Here is a 14941-nt window from a genome sequence, read left to right as displayed (position 1 = left end):
GTGGTCACAGAGCATTATGCCTGTGCCAGGTGCTGTCCTCCACTTTTTAACATATATTTTAACCCATTTAAGTTTTACAACAATACTATGAGATATATTACTATCCCCATTTAACAGATGGTGAAACGGAAGCACAGAAAACTCAAGTTGCATGCTCAATGTCAGATGGCCACTAAATAGTGGCCAGGATTTGAAGCCAGTGTCCTATTCTGCCTTCCTATGGGCACACATAGCTTCCAGCAAATCCTGTTTATGAAAATCCAAATCCTCCCAGAGTAAAAATGAGGGAAGGAGTATTTGCTGTAATAAAAGCATCACTACCACAACTCTCCCTCCTGGTGTGTATGTGATGCTGTACAGTTTGCAAAGGATTCTCACGGCTCAGAGGGATTAATCCTCATGCCACCTTTGTTGAAAAAGGACTGGTTTTGAGTATGAAAGGGGCCGTGACTGATCTGAGATCATCTCTGTGTTTCTGGGAGCTGGTACTCCAACCCTGGGCTCCCAAGGAAAGCTCAGGCATTTGTATCAAACAAATCAAGTTTGTACCTGGCTCCCTTTTTCTTTTTTGTTTAAATTTTTATTTTAAATTCATTTTGGGGGGCTTCCCTGGTGGCACAGTGGTTAAGAATCCACTTGCAAATGCAGGGGACACGGGTTCGAGCCCTGGTCCGGGAAGATCCCACATGCTGCGGAGCAACTAAGCCCGTGAGCCACAACTACTGAGCCTGCGCTCTAGAGCCCGCGAGCCACAACTACTGAGCCCGTGTGCCACAACTACTGACGCCCGCACGCCTAGAGCCTGTGCTCTGCAACAAGAGAAGCCACCGCAATAAGAAGCCCACGCACTGCAACGAAGAGTAGCCCTTGCTCACTGCAACTAGAGAAAGCCCATGTGCAGCAACGAAGACCCAATGCAGCCAAAAATAAATAAATAATAAATAGATTAAAAGAAAATTATTTTAAAAAATTCATTTTGGACTTAAAGAGAAGTTGCAAAGAATTCAATGAATTATTGTATATCCTTCACTCAGAGTCTTCAAATATTACCATTTTACTGTATTTACTTTCTTTATCTCTCTCTCTCCAGTTGATTGGATGAGGCCCACCCTCATTACAGAAAGTAATCTGCTTTACTCAAAGTCTTCCAATTTAAATGCTAATCACGTCTAAAAATACCTTCACAGCAACATCTCAACTGGTGTATAACCAAACATGTGGGCACTATAGCCAGGCCAAGGGAACACATAAAATTACCCATCCCAGCTATCAAGTTTCTTTCATCCTTCTGCTTTTCTGTCCTAGATGTGTTGACATTTCAGCCTTAGCATTGTCACCTCAAGGTTACAAGATGGCTGCTGAACTCCAGAAATCACAATCTCAGACAACAATACTGTCCAGAGCAGTGGAAGTCTTTTCTTTGCCCATCTCTCTCTTAATAGACAGTCTGGGAATAGACTGGAAGACAGTCTTCCCAGAATCCCTTAGCAGACTTCTCTCTAGGTTTAATTGGACTGAATAAGGTCACATGTCCACCTCTAGACCAATCACTGGAAAGGGGACACAGGATGCCAGAATTGGCTTAGACCAATCAAGACTCATCCCCTGGGACCAGGTGGATGAATTTGGGTAGCAAGGGAAAATAGAGGAATGACTGCTGGGTAGGCAACCAACAGTGCTGGTGTGTGCTCGATGCTCATAAACGCTAAGGAGTGAACCAATGGATGACTTAAACTTGGTAGAGGCAAGAGTCCGATGAAGGAAACCAAGTGTGTAGAGAGTTGGCTTGGGTCTCCTTTGCAAGCTTAGCGTTCATGGCTTGCCCAGTGCCCTTGACGATGAACAGGCTATCTGGGAGACCCTAGCTGGTCAGGTAGACAGGGCAGCCCAGTTGCAGAGGAAGAAGTGGCCACCACCAGCCTTTGTCCTCTCTGATGTGACAATCTGGTTCCGTCCCATGGCCTCCCAGCCTGGGCTCTGGCCAACCCTCTGACACCGGGACAGCCATCTGCTGTTCTAGAAGCTGACTCTGCAGGCGGGAGACCGTGGAGATTTCCCCAGCAGGGAGTAGGGGTGGAAGGAGAGAGGGAAGAAGGGGAGCTCTCCACCCCAAAGCTAACAGCCAGTAAGAGAGGTCAAGGGTGGGGACACGGCTCGGGTCCAGGGCTCAGGGGACACGGGTTCGTGCCCCGGTCCGGGAAGGTCCCACATGCTGCGGAGCAGCTGGGCCCGTGAGCCGTGGCCGCTGAGCCTGCGCATCCGGAGCCTGTGCTCTGCAACGGGAGAGGCCACAGCAGTAAAAAAAAAAAAAAAAGAGAGAGGTCAAGGGTATCCTGAACCGGGTTGGAAAATTCAATCCTCATTTATAGGATACTCTCCAAGCCTTTTCACATTTACCGTCTTAAGTATCCCCACAGGCAAGGGAGACAGATATCATTCTTCTCATTATATGGATGAGGTCCTGGAGGTCCAGAAAGTCAAAAAGCCTTGCCCAATGCATTTCCTATTGCTGCTGTAACAAATGACCACAGACTTAGTGGCTTTAAACAATACAAATTTATTATCTTACAGTTCAGGAGGTCAGAAATCCTAAAGTCAAGGTGTTGGCAGGACTGCGTTCATTCTGAAGGCTTCAAGGGAGAGTCTGTTTCTGTACCTTTTTCGGCTTCTAAAGGCCACTGTGTTCCTTGGCTTGTGGCCCCTTCCTCCATCTTCAAGGCCAGCAGTGTAGCATCTTCCAATCACGCCGCCTTTCCTCACTCTGACCTCCTGCCTCCCTCTTCTAAGGACGCTTGCGATTGCATTGGGCCCACCATCTGGATAATCCAGGACAATCTCCTCATGTCAATCACATCTGCAGAGTTCTTTTGCCTTGTGCGCTAACATATTTGTCACTTGTGGGGATCAGGATGTGGACATCTTTGGAAAGACATTATTCAACCTATCGTGGTTACCCAGCTGAGGAGAGACCGAGAACTTCTGAGCCCCTACATTGCTCCTTTGCCCTTCTCCTCAGCAGTTTCACTGTGGCTGCAGTCACTGACAGATCCTGTTTGTGCCTTGCACACCCCAGTGGCAGGATTTCAGTGGATCCTGCATTTGCCTTTTTTTTTTTTTTTTTTTCCGGTACGCGGGCCTCTCACTGCCTTGGCCTCTCCCGTTGCGGAGCACAGGCTCCGGACGCGCAGGCTCAACGGCCATGGCTCACGGGCCCAGCTGCTCCGCAGCATGTGGGATCTTCCCAGACTGGGGCATGAACCCGCGTCCCCTGCATCGGCAGGCGGACTCTCAACCACTGCGCCACCAGGGAAACCCCTAAAGATCATTTTAACATCTTTATTCATGAATTGTCTGTTCATAGTTTTCGTCCATTTTTCTATCTGTTTTTCACATTTTCCCCTCAAATTTAAAAGGTTATTCATATATTAGTGAGAATGGCCCTTTACCCATGATACATGTTATAAATATCTTCTCCCAGTTTGTCACTTGTCTTTTGACTTCGCTTATGGTGTTTTCGACATGCAAAAGTGATGAAAGTTTTATGTAGTCAAATGTACTAATCTTTTATTGCATTTGGATTTTGAGTCATAGTTAGAGGCCTTTTTTTTCCACACACAAGTTATGGAGGAATTCACCCATACATATACATCTAGGAATTGCAGTTTCATGTTTTACACCTAGATGCTCATCATTTAGGAGTTTATTCTTTTTTTTAAAATAAATTTATTTATTTATTTTTGGCTGCGTTGGGTCTTCGTTGCTGCACGCAGGCTTTCTCTAGTTGCGGCAAGCGGGGACTATTCGTTGTGGTGCGCGGGCTTCTCATTGCGGTGGCTTCTCTTGCTGTGGAGCAGGGGCTCTATGTGCGTGGGCTTCGGTAGCTGTGGCTCGCAGGCTCTAGAGCACAGGCTCAGTAGTTGTGGCGCACGGGCTTAAGTTGCTCCGCGGCACGTGGGGTCTTCCCAGACTAGGGCTCGAACCCATGTCCCCTGCATTGGCAGGCGGATTCTTAACCACTGCACCACCCAGGGAAGTCCCAGGAGTTTATTCTTGTGTGTTGTGTGAGGAGTGGATACTGGGTCAAAAGAAAAGAAAAACAGAGAAAGTATTTTTGGGACAACTGGTAAAATTCGAATAAAGACCCTGTATTAGACAATAGTATGAAGTAAATGGTAAATGTCCTGAGTGTTATAATGGTACTGTGGTTATGAAGAATAATGTCTTTTATCTTATATGACCACCTGCTGTCTTTAGGGTTGATACGTCACTGTCTTCAATTAACTCTCAAATGGTTGAGCAAAATTACATATAAGTATGAAGAGACACTTAATAAAATGTGACAAAATATTAGCAATTGATGACAGGCATATGGATATTTATTATCCTTTACTATTCTTGCAACTTTTCTTCAGGTTCAAACTTTTGAAAAATAAAAAGCCAGGAGGAAGCGTGCCACTGCAAGGTTTGAGTAGGCTGACGAGGGCGTCCGGCCCCTTTAAGACGGCCCCGTCCCTTACGTCCCGCCCCCGGGCCCCGCCCACCCGGAAGGGCTCGGCCCAAGTCCCGCCCCTCCACCGCCAACCTCCTTTTCCAGCCAGCCCTGGGCCGGTCCTCCGCAGCGGAGTGTAGTCACGTGAGCCGGGCTGCGGCGCCCCGCTCCGCACCGTCATGGTGGACCCGATGTATGGATGCCCGGGCGGCCGCCTGGCCCGGGCGCTGACGCGGGCACTGGCGCTGGCCCTGGTGCTGGCCCTGCTGGTCGGGCTGTTCCTGAGCGGCCTGACAGGCGCGATCCCGACCCCGAGGGGTCACCGGGGACCGGGGAGGCCGGTCCCACCCGCCTCCCGCTGCCGTTCTGTGCTCCTGGACCCTGAGACGGGCCAGCTGCGCCTGGTAGATGGCCGCCACCCTGACGCCGTGGCCTGGGCCAACCTTACCAACGCCATCCGCGAGACCGGGTAAGGGTTGGCCCGATCTCGCGCGGACCAGCCGGGGGAGGGAGTTGCGTGGGCGCCGGACCTCACCTGCCCCTAGGACCAGCCTCTTGCCGGTGACAGAGTCCCATCCTTGTCTCCCTAGGGGTCAGTGTCCCACCTCTGAGGCTGCTGCACCGTAGTTGGGTGGGGCTGATGCAGCATCCCTCAGCTCATGGGGACCAGTCCTCTGCCTTCAGCCAGGGATGACAGTACCTCTGTTTCCCTAGTGATACAGTAACTCTTATCCCCACGTAGGCTGGCACTCTCCCCCTCAACCCTCATCTCACCCCCATGACCAGAGGGGTGGTAATGGCTCTCCAGGAGAGATTCTCACTTCCTTGGTTTTAGCTTAACCCCATGGGTGCCAGCCCCCCTGCCTTCTTTCCAGAACCAGAGCAGCAGGACTGAGCTTGGATTCCAGGCCAGTCTGAAAACAGAGGGTCCCTAAATTCACAAAGACGCAGACTGTATCATTGCTTGGCCTCTGCTCCTTGCTTCCCTCCTCTCTCCTGGTCCAGGGGAAAGTCGCTTGGCCAGATACTTAGTATGGAGTCAAGCACTCCATCTTTGGCCGTCACCGTCTCTATTCTTATCACCGGGACCCAGGCTGTCATTCTGTTGTATGGCTCTTACCTAACTGCTCTGCCTGTCTGGGCTCTCATTTCCCCATCTGTGACTTGGATTTTGATGATGTGCTCTGACTGGGAAGTTGGGTGGTGCCCCTCTCAGGCCTTGTACCAGGGCTGGTGCCCATTCATTCATTCACTCACCTGGTGCTCTTGGCTATGGGGACACAGAGCTGAGGGGGTCCCCATTCAGTCAGGGAGACAGTGCCAGGAGGGAAAATCCTGGGAGTGGGGAATATCTGCCTCAAAACCTTGTCAGCAAGACCCAGACCCTGGATCCACGCTGTGTTGGGGAATCTTGGGGAACCCTGTGTCCCACCCACCCCCTCCCCCACCTGCACTATCCCATCCTGGGGTCATCCCAGTGCTTAGAATACGTTACCCCCTCCAGCAGGCAGGGCTTCTCCCACTGCTGCCCCCATCCATTTGGCTGGCTCGCATTCATTTCTGCAGGTGTTGGGGTGACATAGGACACTGTGGACACCCCCGTTCTGGTGCTTTGTGGCACTTGGGAGTATATTAGATAGACAGACCAGAGTTTGTGGGGAGAGGATTTGCTGCAGACACAGGAGCTGGGTGCGGCTAATCTGGGAAGGCTCCCAGGGAGAGGAAACCACAGAGTGGGCTGGCGTCTGTGGAGGGAATCAGAACTCTGTGGCGACGTGACTCTGGAATCTGGTGACCCAGTCTCTGCTGACTCATGTGTTTTGGGCCCCCGCTTAGCAGAGCTAAGAGAGATACTAGGGAGGAGGCACAGAGGTAAGGCTCAGCATGGGGAGGGGCTTTGGCCCCAGCACTTCCCCGCTAGGCTGTGTTGCTGTCAATTATGGAAAACAGAGAAGTGGGGAGAGGGCTCCCCTGCTTGTGCTGGATGGAAAGTTCTTCCAGGCTCAGCTCTGGCGCTGTGTGACCTTGGGCAAATCACTTCATCTCTCTGAGCCTGTTTCCTTCCTGAAGGTGGAGCTCGAAGTGAAATTCGGGGGATCACAGAAAGCACCTCTGTTTATTTACTAAAGGAAGGAGTGAATGAAAGAGAAAGGAGCGCGTGTCTTCTGCCCCCATTTTGCAGGTGGGGAAACTGAGAAGTGAGCCCTGGTCTCTTCCACACTTCTTGCTCTCACTTCACTGTTGCAGCATCTTTTCTGTCCAGTCTGCCCCTTTCCCTGTGGGTTTGACAGCATTTGGGACTATGATGTAGGGAAAACTGTATGGGAAGCCCCCATTTTATAAGCAGGGATACGGAGGCCTTCAAAGACACCCTCTTGAGAACTCAGGAGTGAGATGTAAGAAAGACATCTGGGGTGTCCTGGTGCCCGAGCAACAAAACCGCTGATTTGCAGGTGACTGTCTTATTTTTTGGAGGGTGGAAATCATGGTTTGACTCTTCTGTTCACCTAGAATTGGGATCCTTCCTCCTTTCTGGCTCCCAGATTTCACCAGATCCTGGGATTGTCAGGATAACTTGCACGTCTCCTTCCCCCATAATCTTTCCTCTTACTTGTGCTGTATCTGACTCTGGACTGACACTCCCCATGGAGCCTGAAACATTTAGGATTTAATGCTAGGGGATCAGAGATGCACCCAGAGGCAGCACCTGCTCCAGCCTCGCTCTGGTCTTGGTCCTGGGGAGGCCGAACCCTCCAACCTTACCTTTTCCTCCTTTTCTGACCTGATGCCCCCCAACAAGCTGATTGACCTAAATAGCCTTCGAGTTGGGAGAGGAAGTGAATACCAATAAGAGGGAACTAACCTATTAGGAAACTGGGAAACAACCCAAATCTACCACCCAACAGGCAGAAGCCCAGCCCAGTAAAATGGATAAATACCACCCAACCATTTCTTTATCTATTTTTTTTGTATTTTATTTAATTTATTTTTTATACAGCAGGTTCTTATTAGTCATCCATTTTATACACATCAGTGTATACATGTCAATCCCAATCTCCCAGTTCATCCCCCCACCCCCCCCACCCCCCCGCTGCTTTCCCCCCTTGGTGTCCATACGTTTCTTCTCTACATCTGTGTCTCAATTTCTGCCCTGCAAACCGGTTCATCTGTACCATTTTTCTAGGTTCCACATATATGCGTTAATATACGATATTTGTTTTTCTCTTTCTGACTCACTTCACTCTGTATGACAGTCTCTAGATCCATCCACGTCTCTACAAATGACCCAATTTCATTTCTTTTTATGGCTGAGTAATATTCCATTGTATATATGTACCACATCTTCTTTATCCAGTCATCTGTCGATGGGCATTTAGGTTGCTTCCATGACCTGGCTGTTGTAAATAGTGCTGCAGTGAACATTGGGGTGCATGTGTCTTTTTGAATTATGGTTTTCTCTGGGTATATGCCCAGTAGTGGGATTGCTGGGTCATATGGTAGTTCTATTTTTAATTTTTTAAGGAACCTCCATACTGTTCTCCATAGTAGCTATATCAATTTACATTCCCACCAACAGTGCAAGAGGGTTCCCTTTTCTCCACACCCTCTCCAGCATTTGTTGTTTGTAGATTTTCCATGATGCCCATTCTAACTGGTGCGAGGTGATACCTCATTGTAGTTTTGATTTACATTTCTCTAATAATTAGTGATGTTGAGCAGCTTTTCATGTGCTTCTTGGCCATCTGTATGTCTTCTTTGGAGAAATGTCTGTTTAGGTCTTCTGCCCATTTTTGGATTGGGTTGTTTGTTTTTTTAATACTGAGCTGCATGAGCTGTTTTTATATTTTGGAGATTAATCCTTTGTCCGTTGATTGGTTTGCAAATATTTTCTCCCATTCTGAGGGTTGTCTTTTTGTCTTGTTTATGGTTTCCTTTGCTGTGCAAAAGCTTTGAAGTTTCATTAGGTACCGTTTGTTTATTTTTGTTTCTATTTCCATTACTCTAGGAGGTGGATCAAAAAAAGATCTTGCTGTGATTTATGTCAAAGAGTGTTCTTCCTATGTTTTCCTCTAAGAGTTTTATAGTGTCTGGTCTTACATTTAGGTCTCTAGTCCATTTTGAGTTTATTTTTGTGTATGGTGTTAGGGAGTGTTCTAATTTCATTCTTTTACATGTAGCTGTCCAGTTTTCCCAGCACCACTTATTAAAGAGACTGTCTTTTCTCCATTGTATATCTTTGCCTCCTTTGTCATAGACTAGTTGACCATAGGTCTGTGGGTTTATCTCTGGGCTTTCTATCTTGTTCCACTGATCTATATTTCTGTTTTTGTGCCAGTACCATATTGTTTTGATGACTGTAGCTTTGTAGTATAGTCTGAAGTCAGGGAGTCTGATTCCTCCAGCTCTGCTTTTTTCCCTCAAGACTGCTTTGGCTATTTGAGGTCTTTTGTGTCTCCATACAAATTTTAGGATTTTTTGTTCTAGTTCTGTAAAAAATGCCATTGGTAATTTGATAGGGATTGAATTGAATCTGTAGATTGCTTTGGGTAGTATAGTCATTTTCACAATATTCATTCTTCTAATCCGAGAACATGGTATATCTCTCCATCTGTTGGTATCATCTTTAATTTCTTTCATCAGTGTCTTATAGTTTTCTGCAAACAGGTCTTTTGTCTCCCTAGGTAGGTTTATTCCTAGGTATTTTATTCTTTTTGTTGCAATGGTAAATGGGAGTGTTTCCATAATTTCTGTTGCAGATTTTTCATCATTAGTGTATAGGAATGCAAGAGATTTCTGTGCATTAATTTTGTATCCTGCAACTTTACCAGATTCATTGATTAGCTCTAGTAGTTTTCTGGTGTATCTTTAGCATTCTCTATGTATAGTATCATGTCATCTGCAAACAGTGACAGTTTTACTTCTTCTTTTCCAATTTGGATTCCTTTTATTTCTTTTTCTTCTCTGATTGCCATGGCTAGGACTTCCAAAATTATGTTGAATAATAGTGGTGAGAGTGGACATCCTTGTCTTGTTCCTGATCTTAGAGGAAATGCTTTCAGTTTTTCACCATTGAGAATGATGTTTGCTGTGGGTTTGTCGCATATGGCCTTTATTATGTTGAGGTAGGTTCCCTCTCTGCCCACTTTCTGGAGAGTGTTTATCATAAATGAGTGTTGAATTTTGTCAAAAGCTTTTTCTGTACCTATTGAGATAATCATATGGTTTTTATTCTTCAATTTGTTAATACCATGTATCATATTGATTGATTTGCATATATTGAAGAATCCTTGCATCCCTGGCATAAATCCCACTTGATCATGGTGTATGATCCCTTTAATGTGTTGTTGGATTCTGTTTGCTAGTATTTTGTTGGGGATTTTTGCATCGATATTCATCAGTGTTATCTGTCTGTAATTTTCTTTTTTTTCTAGTACCTTTGTCTGGTTTTGGAATCAGGGTGATGGTGGCCTCATAGAATGAGTTTGGGAATGTTCCTTCCTCTGCAAATTTTTGGAAGAGTTTGAGAAGGATGGGTGTTAGCTCTTCTCTTCTCTCTTTAATTCTTTAAAAAAATTTTTATTGGAGTATAGCTGATTTACAATGTTGTATTAGTTTCAGGTGTACAGCAAAGTGAATCAGTCATACATATACATATAGCCACTCTTTTTTAAGATTCTTTTCCCATATAGGCCATTACAGAGTATTGAGTAGAGTTCCCTGTGCTATACAGCAGGTTCTTATTAGTTATCCAACTGTTTCTTTGAAAAGTCACAAAAGATAAACTTACACCATCAAGAATGGAAAAGGAGTGATAGCCACAGATGAGGTGGTACATCCCGCATAGTAGCGGGTGTCCAGGCCACACTATACGCTGAAGGGACAATGATGGTGAGGGGAGATTTGTGACCCCTTGCTCATCTCACAAGAATGGTCTGGCTTTTTCCAAACATGGCCTCTTCATTAGATCCTGGAGTCATCTCAGAGGTATTAGCTGTCCCTGACACAAAACCACAGTGTGGCCCATACACCTTCCAGAAAAAAAAAAAAAAATTGGGGGAAATAGATTCAGTGCAGCCGACTTTTAATTTTTGCCAAGCAAGTGCATTAAAAACAAACCAGAACAATATTTATTGATCTCTGCCCATTTCATCTAATAAAAGATGAGCTATTTTAGAACCAAACAAGCAGGAAGGACATGATCTCTGAATCAAGAACCGTCTAATGGGGACATTTTGCTTTAGAAACACATTCTTTCCAGTGGTTTGGTTTTTTGTTTTGTTTTGGCCAGGGACTGGGGTAGAGTCTCCCAAAGTTGTCAGCCAGCACAGCAGTGAGGGATTCCAGAAGCCATTTGCTGATGTCCAAGCCTTCCCGTTTTACAGATGGGGAAGCTGAGGCTGGGAGAGCGTGGAGATGTGGTATGAGGCAGGGTTTCAGGTTTAACATGAGAGAGATCTAGGTTCAGATCTCTGCCCGGACACTTCCTACAGGTGGCTGTCGGCAGCTGCCTCACCCCACTGGGATGAGGATGGCGCCAGCCTTGCAGGGGCCTAGAAGAACATCATTTGATTAGGGCTTAGGGCCCGAGGCAACAGAGGGATCTTCAGAGATCAGCCAGAGGGGCTCTAGCACTGAAATTCCCTCATGAATGGGAATCTCTCTCTTTCCAAGGTATTCTGGAAAGATAGGCAGACACCTACATAGCCAGGTTTTCTGAGAACTCGAGCAAAGTGCACAAACTCCATCCAAACCGAATCACCCCAATCGCCCTTTGGAATAAGGCGGTTCAGAGAGGAATGCAGAAGGCACTCTCTCCAACAAGGGCAGTGACTAATTCCATATTTACCGTACTGTGGCCTGGCTGGGGGTGGGGGTGGTCGGGGGGGAATTGTCACTCTCCACTCATCCTTTTCCTTTCTGTCCAGCTTGAAAGAGTCACACTGCTCTCTTTTAAATCTTTGTAATTATTACACAAGTGCTTAACTTTCCATGGTAAGAAAGTTTAGAAAGGTGAGGTGGAATGTGGGAGGTAAACTGCGCTCCCCACTCTTTCTTTTTATATATAACCACTGTTAGTTCTTTCTTCTAGAATTTTCTATGCATAAACAGGCCTAAACGTACATACATACATACATGTGTACACGTACTGGTATGTGTGTGCGTGTAATGTTTTTGTACATGGGGTTATCCTGAGTCTACCGTTTGTCCTTCTCTAATCTTATTTTTTTTAAAAAAACTTTGTCTGACATCTCATCAGCACACGGCGGTCTGCCACATGGTTCTAGAAGCCCACCGCATATATGGATAGATTATTGTATCAGGCCCCTAACATTGGATGTTTTGGGAGGGTCCTGTTTTCCTCAGCTCTAGTCAAAAATGCTGCTGTGAGCTCTATTTACAATAGCCAGGACATGGAAGCAACCTAAGTGTCCATCGACAGATGAATGGCTAAAGAAGATGTGGCACATATATACAGTGGAATATTACTCAGCCATAAAAAGGAACGAAACTGAGTTATTTGTAGTGAGGTGGATGGACCTAGAGGCTGTCATACAGAGTGAAGTAAGTCAGAAAGAGAAAAACAAATATAGTATGCTAACACATATATATGGAATATTAAAAAAAAATGGTCATGAAGAACCTAGGGGCAAGATGGGAATAAAGATGCAGACTTACTAGAGAATGGACTTGAGGATAATGGGGAGGGGGAAGGGTAAGCTGGGACAATGTGAGAGAGTGGCATGGACATATATACACTACCAAATGTAAAATAGATAGCTAGTGGGAAGTAGCCGCATAGCACAGGGAGATCAGCTCGGGGGTTTGTGACCACCTAGAGGGGTGGGATAGGGAGGGTGGGAGGGAGATGCAAGAGGGAAGAGATATGGGGACATATTTATATGTATAACTGATTCACTTTGTTATAAAGCAGAAACTAACACACCATTGTAAAGCAATTATACCCCAATAAAGATGTTAAAAAAAAATGCTGCTGTGAACAGGGATGCTCACACACATCCGTGAGGGCTGTGTGAGCCCCGGTCCCAGGGTGAGTTCCTAGCTGCTGCCTGTCTTCAGGGCCTCAGCACTGTGGCCTTGACTGCGCCTGCTCCCTGCAGAAGGAGAGCTTTTAAGCAGTCGCTGTCTGGAAGGCCACTGGCCTCTCAGTTATAACCAGGACTTGGCATCTGAACAGCCTTTTTGGTTTTATGTAAGTTGTGTATGTTCTCCCTTGATTCCCCCGCTTTTTTTTTTTTTTTTTTTTAATCACAAGGGGAACTACATTCTGTACCCTGTTTTAAATTTCTTCCCATCACCAAGTCTACTAGATTGCTCCAAACCTCCCCTCTCAGGTTCATGATGAGACACATTTACTGAGTATAAAACGTGAGTTCTCTTCTGGCACCTGCCATGGAAACCCTCTGAAGTGGGAATCGCTTTGCCCATTTTACAAGTGAGGAAACTGAGGCCCAGAGAGCTTAAGCAATTTGCCCAAAGGTACACAGTTGATAAGAGAGAGACCTGGGGATTCAAACGATGCCTGAGGGACCCACAATCCCAGACTCTTTGTCCTCCACTCTCCTTGAAATTTAAGACCTTTATTCTAGTCTCTTGTGTTTTTCTGTCCATATCTGTGATTATATGTGAGTCATTAGCCGGAAGTTCATGGCTCTTAGATTTGTTTGATAAGAACTAACTCCTTCACCTTCAAGGACAAAACAATCCCCCACAAAACTCAGTTAAGGCAGAGGCTCAGAGCACATCATGCTCTGTGATGTTAGTCTCAGCTCTGTTGGGCAAGTGACTTCACCTCTCTGAGCCTCGGGTCCCACAACTGTAAATTGGGAGAATCAAACTCATGTCATAGGGTCTTTGGGAGAATTTAGAGAGAGAAGTAGACATGTGATGTGCTTAGCACTGGGGGCTATTGTTATCCACCGTAGCAGGGCCTCATTATCAGTCCCCACAGCTCCATTTTATCTTGTAGCTCTAGTTCTTTGCTTTGGAACTCTCAGACCTCAGGCTTCCTTCTTTTACTTTCCCTCTCCTCCCCCCCAACCCCCCTTCTCCCTGCAAGCTCCTACTTAAACTTCAAAACCTGGAGCAGCTGTCACCTCTTCTGTGAAGCTTTCCTAGATTTCACTCAGTAGAAGCAGGAGCGTACTCCTCAGGGTACTTTATTCCTTTTCTCGTCATAGCAGTTACATATATTCATTCTTGTATACCCTCGGTGTCTGGCACCCAGTAGGTGCTCAAAGAAGCTTGATTGCCGAAACTATTGGGTGTGAGTATTTTGATAGTCATTTCCTCTCCTGTGTCTTCTCTAGGGCAGAGCTGTGCCTGTCCTGGAGCTCTTTGGTGACTTTATAGCCAAATTCCTGTGAGACAGTCCTGGCTGAGCCTGGCTCTCCGTGTTGTGTAGCCTCTTAAAGGTCTCATTAGTGTCTTCTGTTGCCCTCATTTTCTTAATAGAAATTGCCTTCCAAGTGTTTTCCTTAGTTACAGAGTCACCTGGGTGAATATTCTTTGTGTACTTGGAGCAAGGATGAAATCCAGAACCATAAAGGAAAGACTGACAGGACGAAACTGAAAACTATCATATGGCAAAAACAAAAGCAAAAATCAATTAAAATACAGGTATTTTCAATATTAGTGACAAGCCAAGGGCTAACATGTATATAGAGAATTTCACCAACCAATAAGAAAAGGCGATGGGAACTCCCTGGTGGTCTAGTGGTTAGGATTTGGTGCTTTCACAGCCGTTGCCAAGGTTCAATCCCTGGTTGGGGAACTGAGATCCCACAAGCCACGGTGCAGCCAAAAAATAATAATAATAATAAGATGAAAAAAACCACGGTAGAGAAAAATGAGTAAAGGACATGAACCAAAGAACTATAAATGACCAATAAGAAATAGGAAAATATATGTAACTTAACTCATTAAAGGATTATAATTACGTGATTGAATTTTTCAACTGTCACCTTAGTAAGGATGAAAAAGATTGATCTTAAGCAGGGAAGTGCACAGACAGGAGTTCGTATGTTGTAGAAATGCAGTATATACCCCAGGCATCACCTGGGAGCTGGCTTTACCCCATACCTCCTGATCAGAATCTGCTTCCTGGGAGCCAGCCTGCCTGGAGTTGAATCCTAGCTTTGCCCTTTCTTAGCTCTGTGACCTCTGGTATATCAGCTAGTACTGGGCAACAGTGCTGCATAACAAACTGCCCCCAAACTCAGTGGCTTGGAATGACAGCCGTTTATGCTCATGGATCCTTGGAGCAGTTGGGGCAGCTCTGCTTCATGCTGTAGTTCTGCAGACCTGGTCAGCAACATGTGTCTCTCATATTCTTGGGACCAGCGAGCTGGCCGGGCATGTTTCTCTCGTGGCCATAGGAGGGACACAAGTGGGAACACGGGAGGCCCTTTGAAGGCTAATCTCATAACTGAG

General features: G+C 46.1%; 1 protein-coding gene across 2 annotated transcripts in view; it reads left to right on the top strand.

Annotated features, from left to right (window-relative positions):
- The first annotated feature begins 4636 nt into the window (after positions 1–4636).
- The window catches only part of PLBD2 (phospholipase B domain containing 2), a 28527-nt gene continuing 18222 nt past the window's right edge, over positions 4637–14941 (top strand). For both annotated transcript variants that reach the window (XM_082667188.1, XM_082667187.1), the window contains exon 1: positions 4637–4958. In XM_082667188.1, coding sequence (XP_082523314.1) covers positions 4669–4958 — 290 coding nt within the window. In that variant the 5' untranslated portion in view covers positions 4637–4668. The remainder of the gene's footprint in view (positions 4959–14941) is intronic.

The sequence above is a fragment of the Grampus griseus genome, assembly GCF_964374135.1.
Source record: "Grampus griseus genome assembly, chromosome: 12".
Classification (NCBI taxonomy): domain Eukaryota; kingdom Metazoa; phylum Chordata; class Mammalia; order Artiodactyla; family Delphinidae; genus Grampus; species Grampus griseus.
This window is presented reverse-complemented; position numbering and strand designations above follow the sequence as displayed.